At 41.8% G+C, this 21,203-nt stretch overlaps 1 protein-coding gene across 6 annotated transcripts in view; it reads right to left on the bottom strand.

The window, feature by feature from the left end:
• DIP2C (disco interacting protein 2 homolog C) overlaps positions 1–21,203 on the bottom strand; it is a 485,782-nt gene that overhangs the window by 190,097 nt on the left and 274,482 nt on the right. For 4 of the 6 annotated variants that reach the window (XM_084620447.1, XM_084620449.1, XM_084620450.1 and 1 more), the window contains exons 2-3: positions 10,707–10,778; positions 7,521–7,688 (exon numbers count right to left, since the gene is read on the bottom strand). In XM_084620447.1, the coding sequence (XP_084476573.1) occupies positions 7,521–7,688; positions 10,707–10,778 (240 nt within the window). The remainder of the gene's footprint in view (positions 1–7,520; positions 7,689–10,706; positions 10,779–21,203) is intronic. The other 2 variants (XM_084620451.1, XM_084620452.1) reach the window with 1 other exon arrangement.

Below are 21,203 nucleotides of genomic sequence, written 5' to 3'. Positions count from 1 at the left end.
TACTAGGAAACCTTCAACTATAAACAGGCACAGAATAGAACAAGCTGCTAGGGGAGGCGGTCAATCCTCTAAAGCAATATTTAAGACTAGACTATATATTCCATTATCATTAATTTCTTAGGAATAATTAAATCCTACCCTCACACAGGGGGCCTGGATTAGATGTTCCACTAGAGATTCTTTTGCATATAAATGATTCTATGAGCTTCATAGTTAAACTCTAAAATCTCCTAGGTGCACAGGAGTGTAATGGGATGTGCATCTATTTTTTTTAATTGACTAAACAAAGCACTTTTAAAATAATTTGTCTTGAATCTCATGGCATTTCAGAAATTTTGATCAGTTTTTCTGCTCCCCACTTGATTAAAAGATCTTTTCAGGAAGGAAAAGTACATAGACCCAAGAGCCACACCACCAATCATACTTAGGCCCACTCCTCCCCTTCTTCTCTGGGCACATGATGACTGCCTGCTGTCTCTGCGGTTTCAGCTTTCCTGCGGTATGCGGTGAGCAGGGCCCTGAGAGCACTCAGTGACTAATGTCACTATGGCAGTGCATGGCAGGAAGTGCAACTGACCATGCAAAAGTATTGTCCAAGTCACTTTGGGCTTGTCTACACAAACATTTAGTTCACAACCATATGGGGTGTGAATCTAACCTGCCCTAGCCTGCTGTGGACTAATTGAGCATCTGGACCCTGTTGACATGCAATAACAGGTCTGTTAAAATGCTTTGATCTAGTCCAGTTGCAAAGAGGACTAGATCAAAGTGAAAAGAACTGCAAAAGAGTTTATCCTCCACCAGTCCGTTACAATAATCTATAAAGTCTGCTTGATTGATTACTCCCCATTTACCCCTAAACATTGTAACCAGAGGGCAAAATAATATCAAAACACTCAACAGGACATGTTAGGTACTATATAAAATAGCCTCACTCTATATAGTGTAATGTTACAGAGTACAGGATAGAAAGCATCTACACTGACACTTTTGTATGAGAAGCAGGAGAATATTACAGAATATTAAATATCATGCAATCCAGGCCTGTAGTAAACTATCTGTGATCTGTGACATGCTGTACTTGTCCTGTGACTGGAAAAGGGACTTTATTTCGACTAATTCTGTCTGGCAGATTTTTGTGCACATTTTAAAAAAGATGAATGAAATTAGCACCAGTGACTGACTTGCTTCCAAGTGACCGACTATTTGCTGCCCACTGAATGTTTTTTCAAGATATGCAAAAATGTACTTTGAACAGCATTATTTTAAATACAAAGATCAGGGCAACAAAAATGATTAGGGGTCTGGAACACATGACTTATGAGGAGAGGCTGAGGGAGCTGGGATTGTTTAACCTCCAGAAGAGAAGAATGAGGGGGGATTTGATAGCTGCTTTCAACTACCTGAAAGGGGGTTCCAAAGAGGATCGCTCTAGACTGTTCTCAATGGTAGCAGATGACAGAACGAGGAGTAATGGTCTCAAGTTGCAGTGGGGGAGGTTTAGATTGGATATTAGGAAAAACTTTTTCACTAAGAGGGTGGTGAAACACTGGAATGCGTTACCTAGGGAGGTGGTAGAATCTCCTTCCTTAGAGGTTTTTAAGGTCAGGCTTGACAAAGCCCTGGCTGGGATGATTTAACTGGGAATTGGTCCTGCTTCGAGCAGGGGGTTGGACTAGATGACCCCTCTGAGGTCCCTTCCAACCCTGATATTCTATGATCAGAGATCAATGCCCTATAGGTACTAAGTTACATGTAAATTTTCTTCTGTGTATTAGTGAATGGCCATGCTTTTAATTCCAATGTCATCAGCTGTTAACTGCCTTTTCTAACACATCTACTGACTTTAGCTTACAAAGCAATATTGAGGAATATAACCTTATATAAAAGCTATTTAAGAAATATATTGCAGGTTGTTAACATCATTATAAAATATATGTATGGAATGCATGTAGTCCCCCTGCCCTTTCCTTGTTCTCCTTCACCTCTTCTTTCCTCCTTTCCAGTCTTTATTGCTTCTTGGTTTTAGTTTAATTGTTGTGCTAAGTGCTGATAATGCATCCTGTGTGGTGGTAGCTACTTTGTCCTATCAGATAGAGGGCAATTGTTTCTTTAGCTATAGCTGACAAATATCTTTGATGTTTCTTTTATTACTTTGAGTTGACTCTCTCAAAATCTTTTATTTAAAAATATTTAAAAGCTTAAGCAACTAATTTAAGAAAGACAGAAGGCATTCTTAAGCAGAGGTTGATTTTATTCTTCTAAAACTAATCTATTATATATAAAACCCTGGGAGATACAGCTATAGACAAACCCAACAACTTCAGGGACTGGAAGGATGGGGGAGAAATGGCATGTGATATTTGGAACAGTTTAAAATATGATTTACTATTAGATCAATCTCTTTACAGAGCTTTTCTTCAGTGATTGTTGTTGTGTCATTAAATCAAAGCCGAGTGATGAATGCTCTGTATGATGTATATACGTGTTAAATGTCATGCCACCACAATTATATTTGTTACATCACATATTGCTATCATACGAGTAAATAGTAACTTCCCTGGAAACTATGACAGCCCATGCTAAATATGATTTAAAAACTGGTTCCATTCATGTATATTCACCTACAAATGGTATGCAAGAGATACTCTGGCCACTATACTCTTTGTAAGCATAGGGGTGCAGTACTCCTGATGAAACATCAACTGGACTAGGTTACCTTCCATATTTATTTCAGCTCACAGATATGATTGGAAATGGGTTCTGAATTAACATGAAAAAGAGCAGTCAGAAATTTGGTATAAATTGTAGAAATGGTGGCATGGCTGTGATTTTCTCATATGCCTTCATAAATCAAACCTGATTCAATAAACCATCAGGTTGACATAGGCCAACAATTAGGCTTTAGGAAATAAAGAACTACCAGCAAGTCACTTTGCCTTTCTGTGCCTTTGGCTATATCTAGACCAGGGGTCTGCAACCTTTCAGAACTCATGTGCCGAGTCTTCATTTATTCACCTTAATTTAAGGTTTCGCGTGCCAATAATACATTTTAACATTTTTTAGAAGATCTCGCTCTGTAAGTCTATATATTGTATAACTAAAGTATTGTCGTATGTAAACAAGGTTTTCAAAATGTTTAAGAAGCTTCATTTAAAATTAAATTAAAATGCTGATCTTATGCCCCCGGCCCGCTCAGCCCGTTGCCGGCCTGGGGTTCCGTTCACCTAGGCCGGCAGCAGACTGAGTGGGGCCTGTGGCAGGGACCCCGGCTGGCAAGGGGCCAGCAGCCAGAACCCCAGACCGGCAGTGGGCTGAGCGGGGCCGGTGGCTGGGACCCCCGACCAGCAGCGGGCTGAGCGGGGCCGGCGGCTGGGACCCCAGACCAGCAGCGGGCTGAGCGGGGCCAGCAGCTGGGAACCCAGACCAGCAGCGGGCTGAGCGGGGTTGGCAGCTGGGACCCCAGACCAGCAGTGGGCTGAGTGTCTCAGCCCGCTGCCTCTCAGTCCCCTGCCGGTCTAGGGTTCTGTCCGCCGGCTCCTGCCAGCCAGGGTCCCAGCTGCCGGCCCTGCTGAGCCTGCTGCTGGTCTAGGGTCCGGCCCTGTCCACATACAGTAGGTACCTACCTTCTCCCTGGTTCTACCTCATTCTCTTCCTCTCTCTGCACTGAGATGAGGGTGGGAGTGTGCTGAGACCAGGGCTGGGGGTGAAGGAGTAGGCTGGGGTGCAGGGTCTGGCCAGGAGCTAGAATGAGGGAGGGGGCTCAGGGTTGGGGCAGGAGGTTTGGGTGTGGAGCGCTTACCTGGGCATCTCCCATTTGGTGTGAGGGGTGCAGGTGGGAATGTGGGGTGTGTGTGTGCAGGAGCTCCTGTTTGGTGCTCAGGGCAGGGGGTGTGTATGGGGTGCCGGAGTCAGGGCTGGGGTTGTGGGGCGGGTGCAGGGGTCAGGGCACGGGGCTGGGGTGTATGGGGGGCGCGGGGGTGAGGGAAGAGGGCTGGGTGTGTGTGAGGAGGGTTCAGGGGTCAGGGCAGGGGTCTGGGGTGTGTGTGAGGGGATGCAGGAGTCAGGGCAGAGGGCTGGGGTCGTGGGGGTGCTCCCAGCCCCCTGCCCCGAGCTGCTCACAGCAGGGGGCTGGAGGGGATATGCCCTGATTCCACCCCCCTCACTAAGGTCCCCGGAGCAGAGAGCGTGCTGCAGTTCCGCTTTTCCCTTTCCCCCTCGGTAGCAAGGGCCGTCAGCTGATGGACCGCAGGGAGGGAAAGAAGGAGGGGCAGGAATCCAGCACGCTGGGAAAAGAGGCATGGGGAGGGTGGGGGGAGCTTGCCTGCCCTGCAAGGAGAGAGAGGTGGGTGGGTGGTGGAAAACCGCGGGCCGGGCCGGGCCGGGCCGGAATTTTAATGGCATGCTGCTGTCTGCCGGGGTCCAGCAGACAGCAGCGTGCCATTAAGAATTGGCACGCGTGCCATAGGTTGCCGACCCCTGATCTAGACTATGAGCTAGAGGTGTGATTCCCCTGCTCGTGTACACAATACCTGCTTTCTCTCTCATCAAGCTAGAGTGGCTTCAAACAGCAGTGTAGCCGCTGTGGTATGGGTAGTGGCACTGGAGGAATGGCTGACCTGGGCCAAGTATATATCCACTGGTTTGTACTCCGCATGGCTCGGCCATGCCTCTGGTGACGTTCTAGGTGCTACTGCAGTTACACTGCTATTTATGCTTGTGCTAGCGGGATGAGAGATCGCCCAAGTAGGTGTATGTGAGCAGGAGAATAACACGCCTAGCTTGTAGTGTAGACATAGCCTTAGTCATATTCCGAAAATGGGAACGATGACACTAAGGTGCTTTTGAAAGTCCTATCCTAAGTGAAAGTCACATGGGATTTGTGCTCCTAACACACTTAGGTGCTTTTGCAAATTCCACCCATACCCATCTTTGTAAAGGGCTTTGAGGTCAATCGATGAACGTTTCCCCATAAATGTTAAATAGTATTAGTGCATGTACAAGTAGCTCTGATTTATTTTAATCCCAGAATCAAGCTTTATTTAAACATCTCGCAGGCTTTGCAACCAAACTGTATGCAGTGCTATCCTTGTGCATGACAAAGCAAAAGTGAAATAGACTAGTTTACTTCCATTGTCCAAGATGAGTAACTTGCACAGGGTAAACCACATTAACAGTAAAGGCAAATTTGATGTAAAAAAAATTGAATTTAATAGCACAAGCAAGGAGAAACAGAAAACTACTTCCACATACAGAATTGGAGGAGCTCTTATATGCCAATTATTCTGAAACAACCTCTATAATGTAAGAAGAAATTATTCAGCTGTTAGTAGTGAGAACCGCTCTTTGAGTGGAAGGCCTGGGAGGAAAGATCAAGGTCACCACCCCCATTTTACAATTCGGGGAGACTGAGGCTAAGAAATTAAGTGACTTGCATACGGTCATGGTCTAAATCAGCATGGCACAGAGGACTAGATGGCACTGGTCCCCTAGCTGCCAAGCTGATTCACAGTGTCTCTCCTGCAAGTTACTTCATTATGCCAAGGGTCAGTTGCTGAATCTGTAAAACAGGGAAACAGGCCTGATTTAATGCTTACACCCTTTATATTTCCAGATTTCAGCACTTGTAAATATCCTGCCCCCTACTTTACAACATACCAACTTGCCAGGCAGGGTGACCAAATATCCTGATTTTATAGGAACAGTCCCGATTTTTGGGTCTTTCTCTTATATAGGCTCCTATTATCCCCCCACCCCTTGTCCCAATTTTTCACATTGGCTGTCTGGTCACCCTATTGCCAAGTAACCTTTGGGAAGCCATTTAAGGCCTGAAACAGCAAAATGTATAACACCCTCAACTCCTATTGAAGTCAAGGGCTCCCAGGCTGATGTCTAATCCACTAGATCACATTACAACTCTTCCCCTCCTATTCCCACATCTGTACCAGGCAGAAAATGCCCCCAAAATGTTTTAGGGAAATTCACTGTGCTCCTTTCCTAATTTAACAGTACAAGAAGTGTGCTATGGTTTTAATTTGCTAGCCTCAGTTTATCAAATAAGGAAAGTAGCATAATACGAAGGTTCCAAAACCAGATATTCAACAGTTATAGAACAAATTTAAAATGAAAACAATCCTGTGCACAGAACATCTGCACCTCTAATTGATGTTCTGGCAAATACAGCTTGAGGAAACAAAAGTTACATGGTGTAATTGTTTTGTTTTCCCAAGAAAAAGTGACAGCAGCCTTCTGAGACTACGGAACACAACTGAAATACCCCCACTAATTTGTGAACGTGAAGAGGGGCATGGTTGGACAGCATCATTCTGCTTTCAATAGTATTATTAATAACATGTAGCACTTTTTATGGTACAAAATAATTAACTCTTTTAATCCCTGCAACACCCAGATAAGTATTATGGTGAAACTGAGGCAGAGAGAATTGCTCAAGGCCGCAGAGACAGAACTTGTCATCGCCTGGATTAGAACTTGTTCACAGACCAGTGCTCCGAATCAATGAGCAATGCTACTTCACATTAACAGAAAACTGACAATAAAGTGAAGGTCCACAGTTGATTAGCTTTAGGCCTTAATATGGATTGTTTCTGTAGTTTTATTGTATTAACAATCATTGATCTGATAATAATATGGGAGCATTCTGTGGGAGAGACCACCTCTGTCACAGTGTGCTTGTAGTCACAGCAAGTGCAGTTGGGGAGCAGCAACTGCTCAGCTTCCACAACAGAATCCTGAGAGGACCTCAGGCAGGGCCTACTCCACTGAGTTTCTGGGAGTTTGGAATGCTCTCCTCATCTAGATATGTCTGTGGGGGGTTGGACAAGCTCCACGGTGCACCAGAGCATAAAGGAGTTAATGAATTATCCTAGAGACAAGAGCAGAAGCCAGCCCCATCCCACATCATCTTCAGCAATTTCATGCCTGGACGGAGGGCATAAAAAGGAAAGAAGGAAGCTTCAGTGCATGTCCTCCCTGGCCTCAGGGAAGGTAAGTGGTGAACTGACAAACTAAGAACTAGGAATCCTAGGCTTTTTGTTGACTTACTAATAATTTATAAGTGTCAAACAGCAGGAAAGGGATGAATTCTGACCCTACAGAGGGCATGTGCACTATGTTTTAGACTTCTACAGCACCATCCAGAGGGCTGGCACCTGGATTTGACTGAGTTATATACAGCAAGTCAGTGGCACAGCCAGAACTAGAAGTCTTGTCAGTCTCCTATGCTTTAACCACTTTATTGTACAAAACCTCCTCTGAAGCATGCCTCTGGGAGAGGTTAGAGACACACTTGGGTCTTTTCAGTTATTCATAAGAACGGTGATTTTTTACTTCGTTCTTATTTGGACATGGTTGATAACAGGTTTCCAAGTGTTGTCTCAGGCCATGTTGCTTTTCTATTAACTATGTTTGTCTGCTTTATTGTAGTAGATGCCCAGAGGCCTTCAGGAGAGGGACGCTTATAAACAAATATTCACTTGAAAATATACATTTCTTGTGCTCACCAAAACGAAAGTAAAAGAGGGGACGGTTTCCTGCTGTGCTGGCCGCTCGCTCTCTAGCTGCTGCTTCCCGGATGTCACAGACCCCAAAGTTGGCAGTGCGGAGCATTCTTCTTGCGGCTCCTTCACTGTGTTGCAGTCTACACCGTACCGCGGCAGCTCCATTCGCTGCTGTAACAAGTTGAAAAAAACTAATTAATTCACGTTTAGTTTTTTTACATTTGTTACAGCAACGAATGGAGCGGCTGCCCCCATGCAGTACAGCACACACACACACACACAGACACTACGGTACACTCATGGAGCCACATGATCAGTGTTCCGCTCTGCCAACATTGGTGTTAGTAATGTTAGCAAAGCAGCAGCAGGAGGACTGGATGCTGGAACAGTGGGGAACTGCCTTTTGATTTACTTTCCGTTTGGTAGGCGCAGTTGCAAAAAATGCAGACCCCATCCCTTTCTCACACCCTGGCTCCCACCAAAAAAGTATTGTGAAATTCAATCCCCTTATTGTTAATATTTCTAAAACATCCTCCCCTTATAATAGAGAGTTCTAGTACCAAACCTTATAAATGTTTGCAGTTCCCCATGAAAACAGAGTACAATAAACAAATGAGTGACATATTGGATAATAGGACACCAATGTTCAAGAGGTCTTAACAAGCACCTACAGGAGGCAGCCCCAGTTACTTTGTTATCCTACTTCCATTTGGAGAAGATTCATCTCCCTGGGTAGGAAGTAGGGACCCTCAGCCATTCAGCTAAGTAAAGGTTGAGAGGAAAAATACCACAATACCTCTTTACCAATTTTGTTTTAAAAGTAACAAAGGGGGAAAAAACAAAACAAAACAAACAGAAAACTACAAACACAGCGAAGACCTAAGGCATAAATAATCTCAGTTTCAACAGGAATACACTGTAATTTTACAGCTGTAATGTCCTTTAGTGCAATAAAATCATTCATTTTAATGCTGAAACAATTTAGGGCCAAGTTTCCCTTTTGCAAGCAAAGGGGACTCAGCTCCACTGGATCTAGATGGAGGAATGCAAAAGGAAGCAATGCCATCTCTGCAGGATGGTTCTCCCCTTCCTCCAGTCACAGGAAGCCCCGCTGGGTCCACTGCAGGATTTGGAGGAGAGGGGGAGGAGTCTCTCTCCCCTTCCCAAGGCAGAGGATATCCACTGAGATTTCTGTATCTGAATAAAGCAGCACAAGGCCACCTCCTTCACTGATGACAATTTTGTGTAGGCTAAACAACCTCTGCAGGAACCATTCAGTTGGTGAGGGTACAAAGGCGCATTAGTGAGAGAATGACTCTCTCCAGGGGACCCTCTGCCTTCACCACAGATTGCCAAACCCTAGCTCCCTGAGGAGAGAGTTTGAAGGAAATTCTTGGCAGGTTCATCCCATAGGGTTCCCTGTCTCATCTCTTACCCCATTACATGGGTGTCAGCTTTGGAGGATATAGTTTGCTCCTGAAATTGAAAGCTCTTTGGAGAACAAGCTGAGAGACAGCAGGACACAACTGACTGTGCTCAGTAAATACTACTAATAAAAATATGAATTATACCAGTTTGCAGAAGGTATGGGGCAGTAATGGGGGGAATGAGTAGAGGTGCACAGAGCATACAGGTTTCAGTGAAGCAGATTATGAACAGTGTTGTATACACTTTGATAAATTAGTAAAAATGCTGAATGCACAGAAGTTTAGGAATCTTCTAGGATTATGGGGTGTTTTGTTTGATCTGTCTAGTTTTATAGCTGTTCCCAACAGCTAGCAAATGTCAAGAGCACCCCCCAAATCGTGCCACACCTTTCTGGAGAGCTGAGATGGCAACAGCTCAGTCAGTAATGCCAAGCTTTTTTTTTTTTTTTTTTAATATCTCCTGAACTTTGGGGACAGAGCCAGTAAAGTCTAAGGACACAAAAACATCTTGCTGTAGCATGTACGTGTGAGCAGATTAAACAGTAAACCCTAAACTATACAAAATTCCAGGTAATTACCATAAGGTAAAGGAAGACCTGAACTATGGCCCACAAGATCAGTGGAAGTAGACACTGGTGCCTGAGTGGAGCCCCAGTGAAGACTGGGGCCTACGTTGATGCACACAAATTCATATTTGACTTCATGATTCAGTGGTCTCACATGAAAAAAAATAAATGCAGCATTGGAAATACAGATGGGCGGGAGGAGCAATAGCTCAGTGGTTTGAGCATTGGCCAAGGGTTGTGAGTTTAATCCTTGGAAGGGCCATTTACAGATCTGGGGCAAAAATTGGGGATTGGTCCTGCTTTGAGCGGGGGGTTGGACTAGATGACCTCCTGAGGTCCCTTCCAACCCTGATATTCTATGATTCCAGGATAGGCTGAGCAGATGTCCTGATATTTGGGGCTTTTTCTTATACAGGCTCCTATTAACCCCCGGCCCCAGGCCCAATTTTTCACACTTGCTATCTGGTCAGCCTAACTGGAGAAGATAATGTGAAATATTTCTTTTCTTATTTTATTTGCAATTTACATATGGAATACTTTAAATTAAGCATTAAACCAACGTGAACAAAATACAGTCGGGGTGTCTGTGTATGGCTGTGGGTGAGTCTAGTTTTGATACGTATTGCATCCCTAGGGAAGCAAGGAAAGGGTTAACCCAGGTCTCTAGAAAGGATCATAGGTGCTTGCCCTTATTGTGGGACTCTGGCCTGTGTTGAGCTGTGGGGGATGACTGTTTCACTTGTCTTCTTCAAAAGATACGCAGGCGTGACAGACTTAGGTTGGAAGTCCTGCAATGGAGCAAACCCTAGTACTGACAGGCAGGCTGTTATAAACCTAACTCCTTTTCCCCACTGTTCGGAGACCTTTGTTTGGCTTAAGTGTTAGAGGGTTACGATAGCTCTGTAGATATTTTTTCATTCGCTGGAATAAATAATGGCTACCTGCAGAGCCATGGCTAGTTTTATTTCTTGGCCATGTAGGTTTGGGCATCCCACAGTAATATATGTATAAAATGTAAACACATCCAGGCAGACATATATATGTATACACAAAAGGATGATGGGAGCTCTGTATGTACAATGCATAACAAACAGGTTTGCTTCTGCCACAGATACTCTTTCCAATATACAGATTTTTATTCTGTAGCTATCTATGTATTTGACAACTTCATACAGTGCTGGAACAGCTATACATACCCGGAGGCTGTGGCAGGTATGCCCCAATTAATTTTGATCTCTTCTTTTCATATCCCTTCTGTGTGATGTCACCTGCCAAGGAAAGAAAAGGAAAATCAATAAGACTTGAATAAAGACACAGTCTAGCTGCTTAACGGAAGTACCATATGCTTCACCACCACTGCACTGTCTGTTTCTCTTGACAATTATAATGAACAAATGAAAACACAGTATGATCATTCTACCCAGAAAGAACTAATTTACACTAGAACCACTTCGGCAAGTAAACAGCTAACCTTGATTTATTCCAGGAGTGGAGTCCAGAAGCACAGTGTTTCAGTCTCATTTTGATATGCTGTCACACAAGGCTTTCAAAAACTACATAGGCCTTCATTAAGTTAATCAACAGTGGATTATATAGAATACTTAGGCCTGTAATGGCTAGCAAAACTCATTACAGATTAGAATTTTATGTCATTAATGAGATTTTTCTAATCGAGCATGTAGGCCACAAAAGATTTCAAAGTGCTGCTACACTGCTGCTATAATGTAAACATTTGGCTTAGCTCCTAAGCACCACTCTAAGAAAAACAATGCAGCAAACCCACCAAACATCCACTGTCAAACAGCATTACGTCTTACAGAGTCTCTGCCTAACACTGCATAAAAAGCATCTTGAAATTTCCAGACTCAATTGTCCAAGGGGTTGAATACCCCATAAGCCCACTTAATTGATATGTCTATTTACTGCATTTGCATTTTCCACAGATGACAATTTTTTAAAGATAAGGATTTAAAAGCTTTTCCACAAAAGTGTTGCACGAAGAAATGGCAGATAAGGGGAGGCTGCAGGAGAGCACATGTTTTCTGTCTAGTTAAAAGCGGAGAGGGGTCTGAACACTGAAGTCTGAATACGATTCTAGACCCATCTCTATTTACTGTTCAAAATATATAAACATAATCAAAATATTGAATTAAGGATAATTAAAATCTGAGTTTTGTCTTTTTACAAAAATAGATTTATTTAAGAATTTCAGTGTGGCTAATCCTCCACGTGTTCAAAAATGAGATTGGCTTAAAAAAATCAAAAGATGTTAAGAATAATGAATTTGGCAGTGGGGGGCTCTGTTGCTTTCTATTTTATGAGCCTTTGGGGTACACTTGGGTTTGTTTTCAAACTTTGCTCTGTAACCATGAGAGCTAGAAACTTACTTTATAAATAAAAATAACAACTGTAAGATTCCCACATAATCACAGGATTCCAGGAGCTGAGGTTTAAATATAATACCACATATTATGAGACACACGATAAAGCAGAGAGTTAGTAACTGTGACCCAAAAATCCTTTAATGCCGACTGGCAAGGAGATACAGAGTGGTTACAGGCCTCTTATGGGTCTGGTATGTATATTCTAGTTCACCAGAGTGACATATGAGGTCTTGACTAAAAGCTTGCATCACTTTAGCCATCAAAATAATTTTTTTTAAGTCTGTAGGTACTGATCATCAGCAAAGGTGAAAAATAGGTTTTCAGTTAGATGAGATATGTTTATTCATCTGTCTGTAAACAGAGAATTTTCTCATTCATTATGGTTTTCATATCATCAACCTGAACCAAATGCAGATGAAGGACTGTAAAAACTTCAGAGAGGAACTAAGAGAGAAACAGCAGGGAAGGAAGAACTTTATCTGGAGGGGCGCTTTAAAGGTTTGTTAGATAAGAATTGGAGGCGGGAGCAGAGAAGATGCGCAGGCAGCCTTCACTGATGAAGAAAAAGACAGAAGTTTTGCTTCATGAAAAAGGGATCTCAGACGGCCCTGGTTGAAAATGTTAAAGAGAACTTTGGGTGAAATAAAACTTCTTCAGACAGGAGGTGAACCTGTTGGTTAAGTTTAGTCTGTAGAAAGCATGATATCGTTTTATATGTAACCATTTGTTTCCAATATTCTTGCTCACAATTACTAGAATCTTGAATCTTTGATAATAAACTTATACTTGTTTTCACTATAAACCTACCTATGAACTGTGTGTTAAGCAAAGTTCTGGTCCCAAGTTAAGTTCCCTCTAAGCTGTGCAACCGGGGGAGAAGCGCCTCCCCTTGCCCCTCCTGCCCCAGCCCAGGTGCTGCTGCAGAAAGAGAGAGCTGGGGGAGTCCTCTCTCCCCACCGTAGCCCTGGGGAAGCCTGCACCCCCAGCTGGAGCCCTCACCCCCCCCAACCCTCTGCCCCAGCCCTGAGCCCCCTCCCACACTCCAAACCCCTCGGCCCCACCCACGCCACACGTTACCTCCATATTGGTGCACATAAAATTAATTTTCCCCACGCATGTGTGGAATTAGACGGAACACTGGGACTCACTCCTAAGCAGAATCTTACAAGCTGCTGTGTTCTGTTCCTTTAGGACAGCAGACCTGGTAATTCTGTGAGTGTTCACTGAATAAGGGGCTGGATGCTGTAGGGAACACTTTGAGGATATGGGGTTGGAGTATGCCTATTGCTACCTGTACAGAGAGAGGGAGGCCTGGAAGGTAGTGCTTGTGTTGCCATAGGCTGGTGGATTTAGGGAGCTGATCCACTGCAGGCACAGGTAAGGCTGCCTCATATTAAGGGCCGGTGGTGGTGAGGTGCAGCCTGGGATCCCTGGGAAGTGTCACGGTAACAGTAATACTGGAACTGAGAGTTTATCAGGTTGATAGCCCTGCAGAATGTAACCCGCAAACCAGGAGCAACAGCAAGTGTACATTTCTCCACAGTGCTCCCCTCATATGCTCAACCATGAGTTGGAGGAACCACAATAATTGCTTAAGATCATTTAAACTCTCGCCATTCTGCTATGACTGGGTGCTAACCAACACCAGCTGTATGGATAGACTAATGGGGCTTGCTCGGAGACCACTAAACACATTTTGCACAGACCAAACAGCCATCAGATGGTAACGGTTGTCATTAGATGAAAGGTACTTTCTTGGGAAGGGTTCCAACCCAGAGGCAAAAGGCTACATCTCCTATTACCAACACTCCGAGCCACCCTCTCTGCCTCAAAAAACAAAACAGGACAAAATAAAAACAAAACTTTTAAAAAAATCCCCATGAAGTTAATATTTCTGGCATACGTAAGACTAGTCAGAAATGTGCATTCTGCACAGTAATCATCAGCCTCTCACAGACTAGTCGAGGAAACCTACTGTATATATTGCTGCATTAAAATGGTTTGGCTATAACATTTAGATTGACAAAAGTATAGAATATGAACCAATTTTCCTTTTGAAATTGATGAAAACAGATTAGCATGTGTTTATCATATTTATCAATATTGAATCCTTAAGCTTTCCAGACACATCTCGCTCAATCTGAGTGCATATTTCTTTTCACTTTGTTTATTATTTTATTACTGCTTTTATGGTAGCACATACAGACCCCAATCAGAATCGGAGCTCCACTTTGCTAGGTGCAGTACAGTTAGTCTGTAATTTCATTTTAAAGAAGAAACTGCAGACAACGGGTTAGTTAAAATAGTGATTCATCTTCTACACATAGGGTACATATATATGCATATTGTTATTAAAGGCTTCAGATGCTGGATATTGTTCTTGTAGTCTTCCCAACAGTACAGCTTTCCTATGCTACATACTGTACCTGTACTGGCCCTTATCTCAGACAGGCTTTTTAAAAAAATACTTATATAATTTCTATTGCCACAGAACAAAAGTCTGAAAACACTTGTATTTGTAAAATAAATTGGTAAAAGAAATAAAGACGACACGTAGTCTCTTTGATGCCAAAATCAGAAAGAAAAACATCAGCTGTTATCCACTGGCCATGACATGTTTTCTTTCACACTTTTTCTTGCACATCTCCCTTAGACTCACACTTCTGAAATACACTAAAGAGAAGAAAATATTTTGGGTTGAAGAAGACCAGTGAAAAAAACAAAACAAAATGATTTTTGGTGGGAATTAAATACAAAAGTCTTTGTCTCCCTGCAATTAATAGCAAGATTCTACTTTACACCCATCATTAATTTTTGATAATAATGAGCACACAGAAAATCATCATTGCCCTGGCAACCAAATTACAAAAATATGTGACAGCAAAAAATAAAAAGATTAACTATTCATTGTAGATACCAGTATTACAGCTATGAAATGGATGGAAGTCAGATGTGCCATATGGTGTGGGGGTGTGGGCAGAAACAATTTATCAGGATTAAATTTTATATTGTTTAAGGTAGACAGACTTCAGAACATAAACACTAACTGACCAACCATTAATTTTACGAATGAAACTGGTCAAAAGCTAACTGAACTCTCACTGTGCTTTTATCACAACTCTTACTTTTTATTTTTCCAACTCAAAATTAATTACTGCATGTCATGTACATAATACCCCCTAGCTGGTAGTTGGGCTCGCCTAGCCCATGATCTTTTCCCATAGTAAGGTAGAGAACTAAATCTCATCACCTGGAAAACATCAGCTGGACTATGTTTTCTTTCAAAAAAGAATATGAGTACCATGTTGTCCTCCCTTTCATCTTAAAGAATCAGTGACATAAAGGGCAGTTCAGAACTTTGACCTACCAACTGTGCATATAGCATGCTCACACAAACCCAATTCCCAGTGGGACCTGGATTTCACGCACGATGTGTCTTTGCTCCTTTCAGTTAGCAGGCACTATAAGGAAATTACTTATTTGCTATGTGAGTGCTTCAGAAAGCAACATTCCTAAAGATTTCAACCTCCTGCCTATGTGCATGAATAAACCAAAGCAAGACAGTGAACAAAATCACACTGCAAACGGCCGAGAACCAGAGACTTGGATTTGTTTATGCAGCCTCACCCAAGAATAGAGCTGGTCAAAGGATTAGAAAAAAGTTTAGCGAAAATGTCATTGAAATACTCTTACACTTCTTTTTTGGTCAAAGTTTGAAATTGACAAAAACAAAAATGGAAGAAAAATTGCATTTGGAAAATGCCAACCAATTCTGCCCAGGAATAGCTCTGGTGTTAATATTCTGAAATGATCTATTGGGACCATTCCAGACTGAGTGGAAAAATTGCTGGTAGTGCGATCAAAGGGACAGTATGAATGAAATGTAATCACTGTTTCAAAGGAGAGTGTGTGATTCAATGGGATAGGTCACAAAATGGGGAATCTGGAGACCTGTGTTCTATTCACTATCTGGTCTTGGCCAATTTACTTAACTTCTCTGTGCTATATGTCTCCTCATCTTTCAAAATGGGGGGTGCTAATGCTCACCTACTTTGACATCTATAGATAAAATGTGCTCTCTGAGTGCTAAATATTATTACTACTATATTTATTATTATTATTATTATCCTATTAATATCTGGTGAGGGTTAAGTTTGGTGAAGTTTAAGTTATTTTTAAGTTCATTTGACAGTATCCTAAGTAATCTTTTATTTTTTCTTGTTTGAATTCCATTCTACATATTCTTCAGAGATTTACATTTATGTCTTCTCCTTCCTCCATCAATTTTGCTTTTCTGTCCCTTAACAATGATCACTGGGGGGGTCCAATTCAGAGATGGCATGTAAGTTAAATCAGTGGCTCTCAAAGCCGGTCCGCCGCTTGTTCAGGGAAAGCCTCTGGCGCTCCGGACTGGTTTGTTTACCTGCCGCGTCCGCAGGTTTGGCCGATCGCAGCTGCCACTGGCCGCGGTTCGCCACTCCAGGCCAATGGGGGCTGCGGGAAGCAGCGTGGGCCAACCTACTTGCTAGTCACCCTTCCCGCAGCTGCCATTGGCCTGGAGTGGCGAACCGCAGCCAGCGGGAGCCGCAATAGGCCGAACCTGTGGACGCGGCAGGTAAACAAACCAGTCCAGCGCGCCAGGGGCTTTTCCTGAACAAGTGGCGGACTGGCTTTGAGAACCACTGAGTTAAATGTCAGTAAGCAGGTGTCAGTAGGCATCAGGGAATTTTAAGGGTACCTAGGATAATCCATGAAGATTGATGTTGTAAATTATATGCTGAGGAGTTGGAAGAAAAGCATGTATAAGTTAAAGTAGCTCCCATCAACTCACTCCTTCTAGCCCCTTGGCAAGTAAGCTGTACCAGTTTACAGGTCACATCTGTGTTTGACCACAGAAGTGCATTTTCCACTTTCATTTTCACGCAAAGTATCTAAACAGCATCTCCCTCCGTCCCTTAATGCACTTAGAAGTGTAAATTTTAACCCAGCCAGTGAATCAGAAATGTTAGTGCCATGGAAGTATGGCTGCCAGCGCTTAACTCAAAGGAAGTGGAGCGTTTCAGGGTAAAGCAGATATCTCTGTATACAAAGTCTCGTTTCACACTGCAATATTAGTTGGCCAATCGTAACCACAAATATGCGGTGAATACAGATTTAGGGATTTTTACCATGATATGAGAGGCAAACCTATGTAGACAAAGGATAACAACATTATACAGAAAACAGGGCAAAGTTCACAAAGTCTCCCTCTCCCTATGTAAACAATAAAACCAAATCTTCTGTGTTCCCATACTATTCCTCATAGGCTCAATATGACAGAGGTAGAAATTTACAGATGAGATTATTACATAGAAACTACAATTTACATGACACTGGCAGTAGCTCATATTTTCACACTAAGGTAGACACTGTTGAGTTTTCTGACTCATACAGTAAAAAGAAGGGCCAAAATTAACATGGGTGCCTAAAGATAGACTCCTAAATCCACACTTAGGCACTTTAAACCAGTGGCTTGACTTTCAGAGGTGCTAAATAACCACAGATCCCATAGACTTCCATGAGGGCGTTGGGGAAGCTGAGCACCTCTGATAATCAGCTTACACACCTGTCAAACCGCAGATTTCGGTAACTAAGGGCTCGTCTACACTGGCAGTTTACAGCGCTGCAACTTTCTCACTCCTGGGTGTGAAAAAAACACACCCCTGAGTGCAGCAAGTTTCAGCGCTGTAAAGTCCCAGTGTAGACAGTACACCAGCGCTGGGAGCTTGGCCCCTCATGGAGGTGGGGTTTAGCTCTTTAGTGTTGCCAGTGTAGACTAGCTCTAACTCTAAATATTCAAAGATTGAACATTTTGGCCTGACAGTCAAATCACACAGGCAACGAGGTCAACCGCAAAAGACTTCAATAGGAGCAAGATTGGGCCCATTGTGTCTGAGCCAGTCTTAATGTAATACACATATTATACTTGCCTATATTAAATTAATGCCGTCAATAAAGTAAGCCATCTTATGCACATTCTTGGTCTTTTAGCATTTGTTCTTTAGACTAACAGTTTTACTGTTGATCTCTCTTCATTCACAGTTGAAGTAACCAATCCTAAGAATATTAACCTACTTGTCACTAGCACTGATGTTTTAAAGAGCGTACATCAAGGGATACTTTATTTTTAAAACATCTGCTTCTCCTGGGCTTCAGAAAAATATTTGAATATTTCAGAAACAAAAAACCCATGTACACCAGTGCTAAATTCTGTCACCCGTCTTAGCCTGCACCGCACCAGAGATGTAAACCAAAGTACTAAAAGTTAGGTACAAGTAACACCTTGCTTAGAACACTGAAAACACAATGTAAAGTTCAGTGACCTCAAAACCAGACTGAAGTTGCTGTTTCCCACTGGACATGCATACTACAAACTGAAGTTTTGGAGACTGGCATTTCAGCTGAGTTTAAGGTACTTGTGAACAATCTCAGAGGAGGAAATAATGAAACCAATAGTTCCTCTCGAATCCAGGTACTAAGCAGCAGAGTCCATGCGTGAGTGTCTTAACTTTCTCCACATTTATTCTGTGCTCTAAAGAGTCAATTTTCAGTATGGCTTGTTTACTGCTGATGACTCAAGTTCAGTATCAGCATCTTGGCAAGAGGGATTTGAATGAAACAAAGCTCCTCAAAGTGAACTGTGACTCATTTACTTCTCCCACTCATGATGCAGACAGTCTCTCTGTTAGGTCTTCCAAAAATATGTGAAGAGACAAAGGATTTTGTTTTGGATGGAGAGAGTAAAAATGTACTCACATAAATCAGATTTATTTAACAGCTTAATGTACATTAATGAACTAAAAATATATAACTGAGGAACAGATTTCTTTTCTTCTATTATCTATTTAACCTCATTTGTAGTTTAGAAAGCTAATCAAAAACATTATTGGAAGAAAACTGCTAAACTGAACTGTTCAGAAAACAACTGGATTTAAATACTATCATTACAAACAGTACAGTAAGTTACAATATTGCTCAAGGGCCTTCATGGAAAATAGATTATAGCTCAAAGGTTTCAGTGATAATTTTATCCACATTTTGCTGTCCTTTACACACACAGAGATACATTTTGTTCTTCTAAGTCACATTCAAAGCATAAAATGGCTGTATTTCAGTGATAGGTGGAGTGTTCCTTTAATATTTGTAGTTTGTAATATGTTTTAAGGTTTCCAAAAGGTGCTTCCTAAACCATCCAATAAAAAAAATCTTTGAACAGGTGACACTACTGATGGATTATATTGTCAAAAAGAACAGAAGTCCTTGTGGCACCTTAGAGACTAACACATGTATTAGAGCATAAGCTTTCGTGGGCTACAGCCCACTTCATCGGATGCATAGAATGGAACATATAGTAAGAAGATATATTTATATATATACACACATACAGAGAAGGTGGAAGTTGCCATACAAACTGTAAGAGGCTAATTAATTAAGAGGAGCTATTACAGTTTGTATGGCAGCTTCCACCTTCTCTGTATGTGTATATATCTTCTTACTATATGTTCCATTCTATGCATCCGATGAAGTGGGCTGCAGCCCACGAAAGCTTATGCTCTAATAAATGTGTTACTCTCTAAGGTGCCACAAGTACTCCTGTTCTTTTTGCAGATACAGACTAACACGGCTGCTACTCTGAAACCTATATTATCAAACCTAACAATATTTTATCTAACATAAATAAAAGAAGTTGCTTGGGATTTTTAAATTATTTCTGCTCCTACATAATGAACTTCTTGTTACTCATTTAAAAATAACAATTTCATGTCTGTTTTATGTACAGTTTTATATATTTTAAAGCAGCTAAGTCAATCATTAATCTTTTTAGGCAGAAAAGAACTCCTGGTATATTCTTTCTCTCTTCATCCTGAACCGCAAAAGCCTTTATGATCAGTTTTCCTACTTACCTTCTGGACTCAAAGATTTCTGCACATTTTTTCAAAATCCAAAATACGCCTGGATCTCATAAAAAGTAGCCTAATTTAGGCCAGTGAAAACAAAAAACTCCATGGAATTCCGTAACCCTGACTCAAGGTTTCTCATATTCTGACAATCTTATTGGAAGGAGAAATTGCCATGCTCAGGGCTGGAAGCCAGCACCTATAGACGTTTTGCTGAAGATGTAAAGGCTTTAAGGAAAGAGAACTGTGTGGTCTACAGGCTTTTCAGAGCTCCCAAAGAATGGAATATTTGTGAAGCACTGCTTTTATGGCCGGGATTATTGTAAAGTAAACAGAGACGAGTTTAATGGTGAAGGTTTCCATTCTCAGTGTGAACGTTTATTTCATTATTTAAAGCTTTAACGAACACTTTATGTAATGAAAGCAATCATTGCCATTTTTGGAATTTTATGGCCGTTAGGACCCTTCATAATGTTGTTTTCCTTCCTTTATAAGGCTTATGGGGCTCCCTTGAAGTCTATATCCACTCTGCGGCTGCTGGAAGCTCATCTTTCATCTCTCCACTGGTTTTTCTGTTGCCCAATGGGCATTTGTCAGTTCTAGTTATGCTCTCTCTGTCACTAGCATATACACAATGCAGCAGTCACATCCTGTTAAAGATAACAATAAAATGTAATTCTGAAAAATATGTATACAAAAAAGGTAAAAATAGTCTTTATAATGTTATCTAATAGATGTGCTTTAAATTTCAAATTAGAAAATTCTCCCTAAAGCAAGACATTATACCAATAATTCTATTTTTTATTTTATTTATTTTATTTTATTATTTAATATTTATATTCCATGCTAGTCAGACATCCCAATTAGGATTAGGATAGCAACGTGTTAGGTGATCTGCTAAACAGTTTTGTGATTTTCCCCAACCCTCCAAAAACTTACTGAAAAAATATTGTGAGGAGTGGGGGAGGGGAAACTGCTGGTTTTCTGAAACAAAACAGAAACACATTTGACTCACTTTGTAAGCATATTTATACCTCAAACCAAAAAAAGTTTTCATCTTGCCCAAAGTGAAAAGCTTGCAATACTGTAAATCAAATCAAGATTGAAGTGGCCAGTTTACGATCCAGCTCGGCATACTGTGTCTACCCTTAAACACACTTTTAACTATTAGCTTTTTCGTATTTCACCTGTTACAAAGTTTGGACCAAATCAATCCAAAGATGGTAAAATCATACTGGGCTGATGCTGAGATGACTGCAAGTCATTTGCAAATTGACAAACTTCTGAATTCAACTGCCCTGTCATCCCTGATTTTACTTCCACAATTTTCTACCCTTACGATGCAATACAACGTGATGCAGGCTCCTTCACA

This window comes from Lepidochelys olivacea, assembly GCF_965140295.1.
Source record: "Lepidochelys olivacea isolate rLepOli2 genome assembly, chromosome: 2".
Lineage (NCBI taxonomy): Eukaryota > Metazoa > Chordata > Testudines > Cheloniidae > Lepidochelys > Lepidochelys olivacea.
This window is presented reverse-complemented; position numbering and strand designations above follow the sequence as displayed.